Source organism: Xiphias gladius, chromosome 1 (genome assembly GCF_016859285.1).
Source record: "Xiphias gladius isolate SHS-SW01 ecotype Sanya breed wild chromosome 1, ASM1685928v1, whole genome shotgun sequence".
Taxonomy (NCBI): domain Eukaryota; kingdom Metazoa; phylum Chordata; class Actinopteri; order Istiophoriformes; family Xiphiidae; genus Xiphias; species Xiphias gladius.
In genome coordinates, this window is record NC_053400.1 from 20,882,726 (window position 1) to 20,897,688 (window position 14,963).

The window sequence follows — 14,963 nt, forward strand, 5'->3', positions numbered from 1 at the left end:
TATGTGATTACACATGTAAAAACTATGTGTCTAAATTTTAAAACATAAAGAAAACTGGAATGTTTTCAATAGCTTTAAAAAACCTCTTAAATCTCACTCTTACATTCAGTGTTAGAGTATATTTCTTTAATTCAGCCATAAATTTCTATCTCAAAGATAAATCTCTCAGACAATGATAGGCTGACGTCTAATTTCCCATCCACTCTGCGCTGTACGGGAAACAAATCAAAAGTCGAGATTGATAAAAAAGAAAATGACTGTGACATACTCCAAGGAGTCCTTTGAATATCTTAATCACAGACACACTAAAAACAAGACCCCATCATCACACCAAATAAAGCATAATAATTACAAGAGGCAGGCAGGGAAGTGAAATGCAGAGAGAAAACATGTTTTTGTCATTCAGCCGGTAGTCCCTGAGACAACAGCTGTTGGATGCTGCAAATACTCCTGAAGTCTCCATAATCATGGCGTTATTGAAGTGAGGACAAAAAGGGCACTAATTGCAAGGGAGCAATCGGAACGCAATAGGTTACACACCCGGGTGATGCTGCACAATGCAAACGCTAAAGAGGGAGCTGGGGGAAAAACACATTCTGAGCACAACAGTGCGTTGTCGCTCATTTTCAGGCAATTACCTTTCCTCGTTGTCAACAGTTTTAATAACCTCTGCCATTTCCAGATGACTTTTTGGTGCTGTTAAATAATTCCAGCTTTTTAATATGAAATTACTAGTGCTGGCATGCACAAATAAAGAGGTCCAACTCCTTGAGACATGTCAGTGTATTCTGGAGCACCTGCACCTTGGGGTGGGCTTTTTTTTTAACTGACACCTAATCATTATTCCACTTGGTGAACATCTCTGTTAGTCACCTTTAGTCTATGCTGTTTGCTCATGTAAACAGTTGCTATAAATATACTGTAGGTAAACTAGATGAGATGTGCTTCTTCTGAGGTTGTCACAGAAAACACCTCTGCTCCAATACTTCCTTGTTCCCCTCATTATATTTTCCTTACTTTTTGTCTGTACCTCCTTTACTGTATCCTCAGCATAATGACATCTGCCTGTCTACATGTCATTCTGCATCAATTGCCAACATCAGTTGTTAGTCTCTCAAAGGGGTTATGCGTCAGAAGATGTTTTTCCTGATAAGTCAAAGGTCTTTTTATGAACAGGAGCTTGAGAAGCTCAGCTCTGCAAAAGCTGAGCTGATACCTGACGTTAGATCAATAGTTTAATTCAAATTAATTATCATAGTTTGCACCCAAAATAAAATAAGTTCAGTGCTTTCTTTTTGGTTTTCCGATGTTTTGTGAACATTTGTGGTTGCTTCCAGCCAATCTAATTCAATTCCCTGTATTTATCCCATCAGCAAGTGAGGGTTGCAACGTTAAATAACCAAGTGGACTGAAAAAACCTCGACACACCCAATCATAGATCAAAACTATTACAAACAGTGCAATTTTAAGTGGGAAAAACTAATGCAATGTGCAGGTAACTTCTTTTGACTGTTTTAGTTTTTACCTCAGGCAGCTAAACATGCTGGCCTATGTGACCAGGAACCTCACCCTTATCTCTCCCTTTATCTACACTGACCAACGTGTTAATCCCACAGTGTTGACCTGGCCATTCTGAGAAGCCGTATACACACACAGCACCCTGACCTCTCTAAATAGGACATGTGTCTATCAAGCATATATGAATTAACCATCCCCAAGAGGCTTCACCTCCTGAGCTGAGCAGCATGTGACCTCTCCCAATCCATTTTACTGCGGCACTCTGTGGCAATCAGGCTTGAATTATTAAAGTGAGCAGTGAGCAATGATCAATTCATTGCGGCCCTTGCTCGCAGGCTGCCCAGCCGTACTTCAGCAGAAATGACATTGAGAACACTTGAGTATGCTTCCAGACAATGCACATAAATGTGAAATATGTCAGACCCAATATGTCAATAATCATAACTGTACAGGCTGAGGCCATGTCCAGGCTAATACTACAGAAATGCTGTTAGATGAATGTGAGGTGAGCAGGTTTCAGCGCTGTGATTCCTTACAAATGTTTTCTTGACAGAAAGCGTGAGAGAAGTTTAGGGGCAGACAAGAGGCTGGTGTGCTGCATGCTGATAAGTGCTGTGCATCATTAACTTCTATACTTTACTTCCTGGGAGAAGGCGTTTGGTATAAATGTTAATAATACATATTCTGTGCATATTTTTTTAACATATCTTGAAGAAACCCTACCGATGACTTGTAGGCCTCGTAAAGGGCAAGGACCAGAAAAAGCCAAGAATCAAAGTCAAATTGCAGCCCTAACCCCCTTTTTATCTACATATTAGAGGGGGGGAAGACAAAAGGAAAAAAGTTGAAAGAGAGATGAAGATTGCAAGGAAGTATGCCACTCAAGGAACCTGGAAGTAGGAGGAGGGCAAGTAAAAAAAAAAAAAATCCAATCAAAACTTCGTGAGGAGGAGATGAGGAGCCAAGATAAACCAGTACTCAGAGCCCCCAAAACTGCAATCTCCCCTTAAGCCGCAGAGTGGCAGCTGGCAGAACAGCTGGTGAATAGGATTAATGTCAGAAGAATGAAATAAAACTCAACATATGTCCGAGCCTGAGGTGTTGGGACTGTGCGTGATTGTGCCCCCGATGGATGCCATGTGTGCAGCTGGAGGGAGCTGCTGTGCTGCTTCGCTCTCTACCCCACAAGGTCACTTTTAAGAACTAGGGCCATTAAATGCTTGGATAGCAAAATGAACTTTTCATTCCCTCTCCTCTCCCGTCCTTTTATTTAAAGTCTCTATTCAGGCAGCAGAGGGAGTGTATTGAATACAGCTATCAATACAATGCACTCTAATATTCAAAAGGGAAACGAACTACTACTACTTTGATTAAATTAAGGAACACTAAATAGTACATGTAAAAGGAACCAGACAAGGTCAAAGAGAAGTGGAGGTTTTTATTACAATGGAGCAAGATAAAACACAAACAATTCTTTTAAAAACTATTTCTTTTACACAATTGTTTGTGATTTAATAATAATTAACCTAATAAAGCCTTTAGTAAAGCACAGTGCATTAAAATATCTCAAAATCTTTTTTAAGACAAAGATAAAGTGTGTCTTTGAGTGTGTGCAAGCATACCTGTGTCTGGTTTATTAGAAAGAAAAAGTAGACATTACTTCTGCAATCTCAGTGATGCTGATGAGGGGATCAGCACTTGTGGAGATGAGCATTATGAGGAGAAATATGTGGACTTGATTTCAATTTATAATTTCCATTTGATGTTGGTAATCATTAGGGTCCACACACTGTAATAAATTACAATAATTTAACACAAAAATTAAATTACTGGGTACCTTGCATTGGAGAGATTTTTTTCAGTACCCTGCAATTTAACTGTCAGATATAAACTTGCCTGCTAATCAATGCTCGAAAACATTCACATTTATTCATCTATGTTAAATTAATAGATGTGTGAAGAAAACGTGGAGTACTGTGATCATGGCTGTTCAGTGTGATTTAGTAAATTAATGGGTGTCTGACTGTACAAGGACAAAAAGAGACTAATAGGATCCACATGAATGCATTATAATTTGCAGTGAAGCCAAGTGCCTGGTATAGACATTGAAACTTTATTTCATCATAAAAACTGGACGATGGCGATGCGCTTCAGAGACTGAACCATAAGATGAGATATTAAAAAAAGCACAAATTACAAAAATAAGCTGGGTAATATACTGTACTTTTGCTAATACAGGATATTACATATACATTAAATATGTTGAATTTTGTTAAAGTGAGTGTGTGTGAATAAACTATATAGTTTAAGTAAATGACAAATTTTGAAGGAAAAAAGGAAATCTATTATTTATTTCTAGTTCTGCAGTTTGGCTTTCTCATTTACAAAAGTCATTTATTAAATCTCACAGCAAACTTTGTTTACTAAGATGCCAGAGTTCATGATGCACCACATAATGCTTACTGGACTATAAGACCAAAGGTCACTATTTTAGATTATGTTATTTGTTCTCAGAGAAAAAAAAAGGACGTGTGCACACAAAGAAAGACTCTTACGATTAAAAAGTTTCAATAATTAGTAGACATCTTTTTGTCTTCTTTTGTAACATGTCATCATACCAGACCTAACATTTTTACAACTTGTTTAGCACAATTACTGAACAAATAAAATCCATTTGAAAGTTAAAAATTAATGTTCTTACACTGTACTATTCTGACTCTTGCCTTGCCAAAGGATAAAGAAATTAAGTAACCATAGCACTTCTAAAGGTTAAACATTCCAACTCCTAGAAACCCCCATGCATTTGACCACAGCTAAGTGTCTCAATGTGCTGTTGTTCAAGTTGGTTCAGCAACAATAGAAGCTGTATTTTTCTGTTCAATCAGCCCATTCCCTTTCTGTGGGATACAGAGCCATACGGACTAAGACCTGCTGGGCAAAGATGGAGAAATTTGCATCTCACGAGCGACTTAACTCATTGGTCCAGCTCACAACGGGGAAGCTAACAACAGGCTTACAGTATTGGCTTTGTCGAAGCAAAGTGCCACCCACCCGGAACAAATCACAAAGGAGGAGGAAAGAGGAAGATGAGGTGTGCAGTGAAGGAAGTAAAATGATTGTATAGAGTCTAATGACCCACTTTTCCTTTTCCAGGTTTATGCTTATTAAGACAAGAATAACAAAAAGCCACCCCAACAAATCCTAATTTCAGATGATAACATACCCCATTGATTGAACTTTGTGTAATGCAATTGACAATGTAGTCTTAAAGCACATTATCCACTCGCCTGGTGCAGACTTAAAAATCATACTGGAGGTACTTTCAAAGAGAGATGACGTTCGTAAAATCATTATCATCATTGGCACTCAGTGCACTTGCAGTGCAATAAAACACATTTCTATTCGTTTCTTCTGACATTTTCATCACATCTCCTGGTGCATGTAATGTTATTGAACAAGGAGAAAGAAAAAGCATTGAGTGGGAGGAAACATCTGTTTCACCACAACTGATTAAAGAGTCTCTTTGTTCAAGAGGCAGCACATCAAAGTTTGGTGTAAGACATTCATACTTGCTGTTAGGGAAAAACAATGCAAATATGTTAATAGGCAGCATCTACATTAGTTGTCATGTTTGCTTGTGTCAAGGCGGATCTCTTGGCTGGATGGCTGACGTACCTCTGACTTACAGAACAAGTCTGCAATGTGAATCTGAAATCATTAGCAGGCCAGAGAGTCTGTCTGTGCCCAGGGTGTGAGTTACACTCGCACTATTTTGATCCTTAGTCAGATGACACCGGCTCTTTTGTCAAGTTATGTGTGGAGAATGCTTGGGAGCTGAATTCCACAGCTAGGACAGTGATACTGAGCTGGCACACAAGTCTCCCAGTGTAACCCTACTGCAGGCATTCATACACGCACGCACACACACACACACACACAGCAGGACACATGTGCCCTCCCTCTTCCCCCCATCCCATTGTGGAATAGCCCCTGTTCTTCCCATTTCTGACTGCCTCAGCCCCTCCTCCACTCTCCTGATTGTATGAAGTTTATCTGTATATGTCTCCTCCGTGTTCTTTTTAACTGAAGAACCTGGTTGATATTTCCCGATTCTAGTCCTCACAGCCCAATGACAAATATAGTAGCATTAATGGCTTCTGGCTTCTTATGTGTCAGTGTTTCACCATCCCCGTGCCCCTCCAAATACTGTGGTGTCACATAAAAGAGTCAAGCCATTACAAACTGTGGCTGATTTAATCAACTAGTCACTCACAGACAACACAGGGGTCAAATCTATTGTTTTTTCTAACAGCAAAAAAAAGTATTTTACAATTTTCCCAAATTGCTATTGCACAATAAGTGATGTCACTGACTGCATTTATACGCTGTTCATTATAACTGCAGTTGATGAGACATACCTACAACCAGTGAGTGGGTGTGTGAGTATGTAAAGACAAACAAGCCTCTGTGCAACCCTGGCTGTGATTTGTCTCTCAGAGACACCCGTTTCCTCCTATCAAGGGTTTCCTGTGCAGTCAGTAAGCCAGGATCACAATGGGAGTTTTGTGCTGCATGGGTGCAGGGGGACACGCTCAACAGCTGAAACCCAGGAAGATGGCCCCTGGAATGCTCCACAGCAGTTGCTACTGTTGACTAATCGGAATATGAGAACTGGGGAAGGTGATCTTGAATGCAAAGAATTGCACATTGAAGAAGCAGCTGCTTGTTTTGTCATCTGAATGACCAAGACAGCAGAAAGGGGTCCCATTTTGAAGGGCCAACAAAATCTATATCTTAGCTTGTGTAAAGTGAAACCTGTGTTGGCCTCCATCATCCCTTGGGGATGTGCCTGTGTTATGTGAGGGCTCTGTTTTGGAACGGATAGTAAATACATAATTCGGCAGTGGACCAAGCACTCTGGGCTCCCTATTCCCCTCATACAGCCACTCCATTTAGCCCTGGGCTCTGATCTAAGCCTGGCAGCGGAGCAACTTTGTCACTGGAGAGTAAAACAGAGTGGGAGACAAAAATTATAGGTGAAGGGGAAAAGTTGATCTGTTTCAGGTAAAGGTCACAAGATGGTAGAGGAAACATGGAAAAGGGGAGAGAAAAGAGGAAGAAAAAAGGGAAAAGCAAAAACTGGAGAACAAGGAAAAGGATGGGAAAGTGAGATTAGGGAGGAGTGAGGGGCAGTTTTTTTTTTTTTTTGAAAGTTCACATGTCAGGCTGGCAGGCTGCCCACGGCATACAGCCGAAAAATCTATTTAACGTCTGCTTCACAGGGTGACAAGAGGGTTGATTGGCAGAGAGCAGAGAGCCGCTTTTGATCATGTGTCCTAACAAGCGATTCCAGCTCATGTCTCTTCAGCCTGAACAGATCTACATTACCTATTCAAACAAAAGTGACAGACCAGAGCACTGCTCCGCTGGGCTGGTGCACCACACCGCAGGCCAAGAGAGAACACACACATACACTCACACTCACACTCACACACACACACACACACACAGGAAGCCCCCCACTGACAGTGTATGCAAGCATGCACACACACACACACACACACAAAAAACTATATCGGCTGTTTGATCAAATAGATTACTTGCATCAAGATAAGTAGCTTGCTCATATCATGTTGACAGAATAAACAACAGATTATTAAAGGAAATGGGACCATGGTGGACAGGAGAGATGGTTCTTGACTGATGTTTGGCCAGTGTGTGTGTCCTGCCAGGAGAGTCCCGGCCTTACGCTGTCCGGTAGGCTGCTGCATTCAGAGGCAGCATAGAGCTATGTGTGAAGAATGCCTCAAAATCTGCAACCAAGGCAACTGGATCTCCAGCCCTCATTGCATATGCATAGAGTCAGAGGCTCATGCTCAGATCATTATAACAAAGATTCCTATTAATTAGGTGGGATAAAGCAGAACCAGATGACATGGCAGCTGGGATGAGAGGAGAGGGGAGAAGGGAGGGATCTAAAAGAGGAGGGGAGAAAGTGCATCAGTCTGTTTGGGGGGAGAGAAGGGGTATTTTTTCAAATATAATGCATAATACATACTACATTATATGTAATTTAACTTCAGAAAACCTTTCACAATGATTTAAATGCTACATTCACACTAAACAATTTTCCAAAAATAAAACCACTGGTGCTATTTAGTACCTGCATCCAATTTCCAGTGAGCCTCCATGTAGAGTCAGAAGGGGCTGTGACACTGACAGGGGACAGTGCTACAACAGAGTCAAGAGTTCATCAGTGCTAATCAGACCACAGGCTTAGAGCTGATCCTATTCTCTTCCAAAGCTTTCACCCACCCCTGAATCTCATTACATGGCCTGTTGTAATAGAGGATAATGACCTGGGGCTACGCACACAATGCTGATCACTCCCCCACACTCAACCTACTGCACAGTCATTATGCAGTGATAATACACAACCTTGCCGGGGGGATTACACTTACAAATAGAGGAGAGGTGATGAAGTCAGAGGGAGAGGAAGAGATGTCTAAGTGGTAACATGGAAGCACATACAGTACACACACATAACCCCATGCCCAGACACAATTAGTTCACAGGGACAGGCCATGTTTTGCTATTTTATTTCACAAACAATGGTTAGGTTACCTGCCACTGTAATAGGGGAACTTTTTTCTCTGTAGTCAATACATTTCCTTCTATGTGAGATTAAAAAGGGGTTGCAGTTTGGCTGAAAGGTGGTACGGCTCCCCTTTGCTAAGCTAATTAGCCATGACTCTGTCAAAGGGCTCCAGGTGTTGAATATTCTGCTTGAGCAGCTACTGTATCTTCTCTAACTGGTCCAAAAAAGCTGTAGCCTTAAGGAAGGGCGTCATCATTCTGTTTTTTGTTTTTCTTGTTTTTGTTGTTTTTTTTGGGGCGGGGGGGTTATCCTTAATAAATTTGAATGTTGGGTTATTGATATTTATAGATGAAAGCTATAGATTATTTGTGAAAAGGCTCCACTGTCAGTTTAACAGCTGTGTCACATGTCCTCACACACCACACCTGTTTGCAGGGTGGATGACCCTGGATCACATGCAGCACTGCTTTTTCAACACCATCCAGGGAACTGAGGTGTGAATCTGGATACCATAGCTATTGTAGTCGACAACAGTAAATACATGAGAAAGGATCACCAGACTAATAAGAAGAAAATATATGGATTTTAATGAAACACTGGAAACAATTCTAAAATGACCAAACATATTGGACTGAGCTTATCTAAAGCTGCTTTTTTTTTTCCCCCCATTTGTTTCGGCTCTAGATCTCTCTCATTTAGACAATTACTGTACTTACGAGACCAAAAAGAATGAGACTGCCTCTTTTTAAAATCCAATCCAATTCAGTGCTGGTTGTAGTGGCAAGGACTCAACAAGTAGGTACCGAGCCTACGAAAATCCCTAAAAGCTAAGACAGGAAGCTGAAACCCAATTACTCGTCCTTGTCTTGGGGACGATCATAAAGACTCAACACACAAAGTATTTCTGTGTTGACTTGCACGGTATTGATTCATACTTTAGTGCATTATATAAAACTGTTCTAATTGCATGTGAATCAAATCAAGGTCACCTTGGCTTTTTATAATCGTGGCTATTTTTCTTTTTCCCCTAATACTTTATACTGACATTTTTAACTCTTGACAAGTGCTGTCTGGAGACTTATCCATAAATAATGCATTTACAATACCTAGTAAATAAACATGGGGCACAATCGTTAGCCCTGCTGGCAACTGGACCTAATAGAGCTTTTACAGCAAAGGTGACTATTCAGCTAAATGCGGTGCTTGCTGCTGGGAGAACATTTTCATTCATTAGCACAGTCTCAAGCACTTAAAGCACTTTAAGGACCAGAAATGGAAAGGAAGGGCGGAAGGATAGAGAGGGTGAAAGGGTACAAATATATAGAGATGAAGGGATGGAGGAGTGATATCTACAACACTGAGCCCAGCCTTTATTGTAATAATGTTTATAAAGCATCATTGTCAATGAAGGAAACTGGTCAGTAATTTTCTTTGAATGGAGACAGTATTTTTAGAACAAGTCGGAATATTACTATTTATTGATTTTTTTGCTCAGGTGCTGTCTTAACCAACAAAAATATTTATTCCACATAGTCCTAACCATTCAAATACTGTATTTTTAGTTTCATTTTTACTGAAAAGCTTTGAGAATTCTGCTACCACTACAATACAGCAGAGGTGACTTAAATTTCATGTATGGTTCTCACAGCACAACAAAATCAAAATCTGAAAAACTCAAATGAAAGAAGCACTGGAACAGCTAATAAAGACATTCAACAATATTAGGATACCGTGTCCAGAAAGCATCTAAACCCAAAGCTTCCACCAGTGTTAACATCACTTTAAGTGGAATTTCACATTCCATATACTGTACAGTATAAGCAATTTATTGTGTAAAATATGAACCGCAGACCATTTGTTTCCCTCCATACTTGAGGTCACAGTGTTTGTTCACAGTGCATCAGGACAATGAACTTTCTTGACCAGACAAGCGAGCCCAGAGAAGAATGGTAGCAGATGGTGAAGAGTCTCTCAGGACCTCGGTGATCCCAACAGCCAGGCACCAAAGCAGCAGAATTAGACACAACAGTTGTCATGCTTATATTTAGCTCATCTGTTGCTTGTGCCACATTAGCAACATCATTAAGACAACAAATGGCTTCTCTTGTACGTTCTTTAATGGACAATCCTGCCCTTTTCAATTTACAGCTGTGTGTCTGTCCATAAACAAAGTCATGAGATCATGATTTGTCAGAGGTTTCTGTGAGGTTTTCCTTTGGCTGTTTCTGAGAGACCCTCTCCCTCCATTTTACAGTAATCACTGATCATCACCACTGAAGCTTTCTCAAGCGCTCTCAAGAACAGAGTATCTCTCAGTTCCTGCAGCTTGGGGACAGCATACTGAACTTTGTGAGCCTCTTGTCTTCTGCTGTGTTCCCTGCTCAGAAACTAATTTCCTGCAACAAGGGAGTTTATTTTGGTGGTGATGATGCACAGCGCATGAGGCAGACCAAGTCTCTATTATTAACAGGAGATTAAAACAGCTGTATGGCACTCTAAAGCAGCCTCTCCTCCCTGCGCTGACATACGGCCCTGGATTACAAGATGCACTTGACCATTTAAATTACTGCAACAACCAGCCTTCACCAGCTGGGGCTCATTACCATAACACCCGCCACCGCTACAAAGAGCACTGACAGTCTTGCCCTGAAAATCAACTCCACAAGAAACAAGGCACATAAAATATATATTCTTCCCTTAGGGTAAAACAAAGAAATACTAGCAGAACTTCTTTACTTTTTTTTACCAACCAAAATTTGTCCTGTAAATTGCTGTGGGCAGCCAGATCTAAGCCCAATGGCAAGAATACTGCTTATCCCTAATATTCAAGTCCATGGGTGCACCTTTGGATATTGTTTTATCATATTTTTTTCTGGTAAACTGCCAATATCAGTGGTTATTAAATACTATAAAAGGTACTGATTACAATATAAATAGCTTCAACTGGTATAAAGGGCCAAAATGCCTGCATGCTTATACGTGTTTTGTGTGTTTAATGTTTCAAATACATTGCGACGTTTGTTGCTCATTTCGATCCATTTCAATAATCCAGACTTCTCCGTTTTCTAAATGATCTCAAATTTGTCTGTGTTCAGATGAATAAGGACTAATTGTTCTGCCTTTTATTATCTAAACGACACCACAAAATAATCAGTCCTCATATCGCGATGTGGCTAAATGATTATCTGGTGAGAGGCCTCTGATGCTATGATACAAAGATCACCAAACGAACACTTAAAAAAGAAGTGGAAAATTATTTTTAGGCTAACAGAGGTCTAATTTATTCGTCTGATGAAGTGCTTAAGCTAAGAGCTCCCCAGACACTAAATGAGACACATGCATTCTCAAGGGGATTTAACATTTGATTGGATGTAGTTATATTACTACAGCCCTAATTAAGAAGGGGGATGTGTTTCAGCAGCTCTTTCAAATATTTGTTTTTCCGCCATACTCTTGATAGACTGCAGGCTGTGGGAAGGAGAGCCAGGCACGGTGAAATGGGGTACAGATATGACAGAGACCTAACAGTCTTATCACAGAAAAGATTTTTTTTTTCACTGCGAGGTAATAGTAATAAAATAAAATTCTGAAATCTTCATGATGTGTTGAATAAGTTGAATTAATTAGGCACACAAAACAGGTAAAATCCACGAGAAGGGCTTGGGTTGTTTGTGGGCAGCAAACTTTGATGAACAACTGTGCAGAGTGAAAAGCGTTCTGTGTAGCAAAATAAAAAGAGGTAATGTTCCTGGCATAAGGTTAGCACTGTGAGTTTTATAGTGAAAGACTTTGCCTTGGCGTGGAAGAAGACCACACTTATGCTTAGGTGCACTGCCACACAGTCTTTGTCACATTGGAAGAGGTTCAGTACAAACTGGAAACACTGTAACGTCAGTATTCCTAGTTTGTGTGTGTTCCCGCATGAGTCTATGAGACGGAGAGATGTAAGAAAAAAGAAGTGGACAGTCCGGAAGCCAGAAAATTATAAAAAGAAAGAGGCAAAATTTGGGACAATCAGGCACACATAGGAGTAAAAAGGTATCCCTACGCCCATACCCTAAACACACGCATACGCATAGGGAGTCATACCGTCTTGCTCTGTCTTTGTCATCTCCTCCAGCTTCTTCTGCTTCAGCGTGTCCACTACATCTGCCAGGCTTCCTTTGCGGCGCTCTGGAGTTCCAAACGCTGATCCGCTCAGCAGGTCACTTCGCTCCCGGGCCCCCTCCTCCGGCTTGTGTGGGGAAGTAGAATTGTTCCGGAAGGAGTACAGGGAGCATACCTTATTGCTGTCAGATTCCTGTAAGACAAACAATGGTTGGGAGGGGTGGCAACAAGAGATGGGATCTGTATTAAATGATGAGGCTGTTTCTGTGTTCTGTCAGGGCTCCATTGAGCTTTTTGACAGTTCTTCATTCAAATGCAGTGATCGCCATGTGTTTGCGGCTCAGGGGTGATTTGGCCATATCAAATGGCTCTACTTCTATTACTTGGCTCTGGCTTTCATACAGCAGCTTCTGTATCTTCAACAGAGCTAGCTGTGTTGGTAAATGAGATATGACAAGTGAAAAATTGAGATGAAATGATGAGGTACACTTTCACAGGGCATATCCATAATGTGCTCAGGCTTTACTTTTCATCTGCATAGACTACACAGAGAACCTCCCAACTGTAATTTCTCAAATTGCTTTTGAGTGTGCATTTGTGTTAGGGTGACTGGTGTGTAATTTGTTCATTTTCTAGTGGAGACCTATTCTCAGCTGAGTGCCTTGAGCCATCATAAATCTGCGTCCTATCTCAAGCTGTTGTTGTTTTTCAGTCCCACCTGTGTATGGTTTAGTATTTAACTAAGGGTCCTGTCTCTGGCTGACTGGCTGAGTGCTCCCTGTGCACAAACAGAGACATGAAGGAAATGGGGAGAAGACTGGGAGAGCGCTTGAGGGGGAGAGGGAGGGAGAGAAAACTCTGCACATGGGAGTGTACAGTCAGCACACAGACCATGGCTGAGGGTTGTGTTTGACAGAAGGTGGTGTTAATTATGGTTTTTGGAGTCTGAGAATGCAGGAGGTAGCTAAGCAGCCAGGAGTTTGCAGCCTCTAACGGGGGGAACAGTTAGTTCTGATTCATACTTGGGCCCTCATAGTGAAGAGAAAAAACATGACACACATCTGTATCCAACACATATTGCACACCCATCATGGAAAATTGAGCTTTAATCAACAGCAGTGTGATAACAGAGTGTAATACAGCAGGGTTAAATGATACAACCATGTCTGGAGCCACTGACAATGCTAAATAAAAAGTCAGGAATGCGGCAAACTGGGCAGGAATGTTGACAGTGCCAATTTCTCATCCCTGCGTGGCATGTCGAGCCCCAGGCAGAGTTGCAGTGGTGTGTAGGATGGTCTGGTACCAAGCGCCAGGGTGGCACGACCGACCGGCCTACTCTGCACCTCCCAGCCTCCCTGTTGGATGATTATGCAGTGTGGCAGAGACAGTGGAGAGTGCTTGAGGGGAGTGGAGCAGTGCTGGGTTAATCAGCTGGCGCAGGTTCAGGGCACAGCCCACACAGACGCATGGCACAGCAGTGGAGTCAGGTAATCAGCAAAGGCAAAACTCTCATTCCTTTCGCCTTATGCCTTTTCCTTTTCTTCTCTCTATCTCTCCCTGTCCTCCTCCATTTTACCTTTCCTTTTTTTTTTTTTGCTGATTTTGTCTTTTTACTCTCTTTGTGTGTCCTTCCTCTTACTTATTCTTTTAACCCAAAATTCCTTTTAGGTAACTTCTAAACATAAATCCAAAATGAGACATTAACACTCCTAACACTACAGTATATTGGTCAAGACTCTCCTTTTTTACACAGGATCAAGGCTATAGGAGTTGGTAATATAGAGATGCTCATACATTCATCATCATTCACCCATTTATGATGTGACGTACTCATATCAAACTCCTTTAATTGTTTTCTTAGTTGTATAAACCTCATCTTTCTTACGGTTAGTTTGATGGCTGCTAGCCTTGAGTACCTCAGTAAAAGAGCTGCCTTAAGAGATCACATTTTGACCTATACTTTCCTCGTATACTTTCTATGACTCATCAATCACTCAACTTTTTTTCTCCAAAGATTCATATGAAACATAAAACAAAAATTACAACTGCATTTACTATTATAGTTTCATCGAATCAGTTTTTTCCCAATTTTTTTTCTTGGTGAAGATTTCTTTGTTTGTTTTTTCATATGTTTCAATCATTTAAGATGGATATGACTTGACTTTTTGTCACTGACATTTTGTTGCTATTTTTGTAAGGCACTTTGTACACACTACTTTACAGCAGTACTGTATAAATTATTATTAGTAGTATTATGGTATTTGTAAATTTGATTAAATATTGGTTGTACTGGTAAGCATTTATAAACTTTTGCTGTGTTTTTAAAACTTCCTAAAATCCTCTTACTGACATTCCGTAATGTGCCACGGATGAAGATGACACCTGAGCAATCCTTGGCTCCTCAATTACCTACACTGTCACATCCCAGCATCATGAGGAGCAGTCTGCTGCAGAGCCTATTCATGTGTCTGTCTGTGTGTGTGTCGTGCTGCAGCGCTGGGGTGTTAAGGGTCTCAGTGGCCAACTGCAGAGCTACTTCAGAGGCCCTCTGGGTTTCTTTACCTCAGACCCTTCTGTCACAGACGACCACCTGCCTCCCATGTCTATAGCCCACAAGTGCCTGAGCTCTTCTTCACTCTGCTCACATCAAAGCAGATCCACGCTTAGAATGTACAGCGTCTGGGGTCTGGCTTCAGATGTAGCATATATACAAGAACACACGTGCAGCAAGGACAAG

The 14,963-nt window shown here is 41.0% G+C and overlaps 1 protein-coding gene across 1 annotated transcript in view; it reads right to left on the reverse strand.

The window, feature by feature from the left end:
• sox6 (SRY-box transcription factor 6) overlaps positions 1-14,963 on the reverse strand; it is a 137,269-nt gene that overhangs the window by 74,394 nt on the left and 47,912 nt on the right. Inside the window, exon 5 of the mRNA XM_040137349.1 lies at positions 12,206-12,416. Coding sequence (XP_039993283.1) covers positions 12,206-12,416 — 211 coding nt within the window. The remainder of the gene's footprint in view (positions 1-12,205; positions 12,417-14,963) is intronic.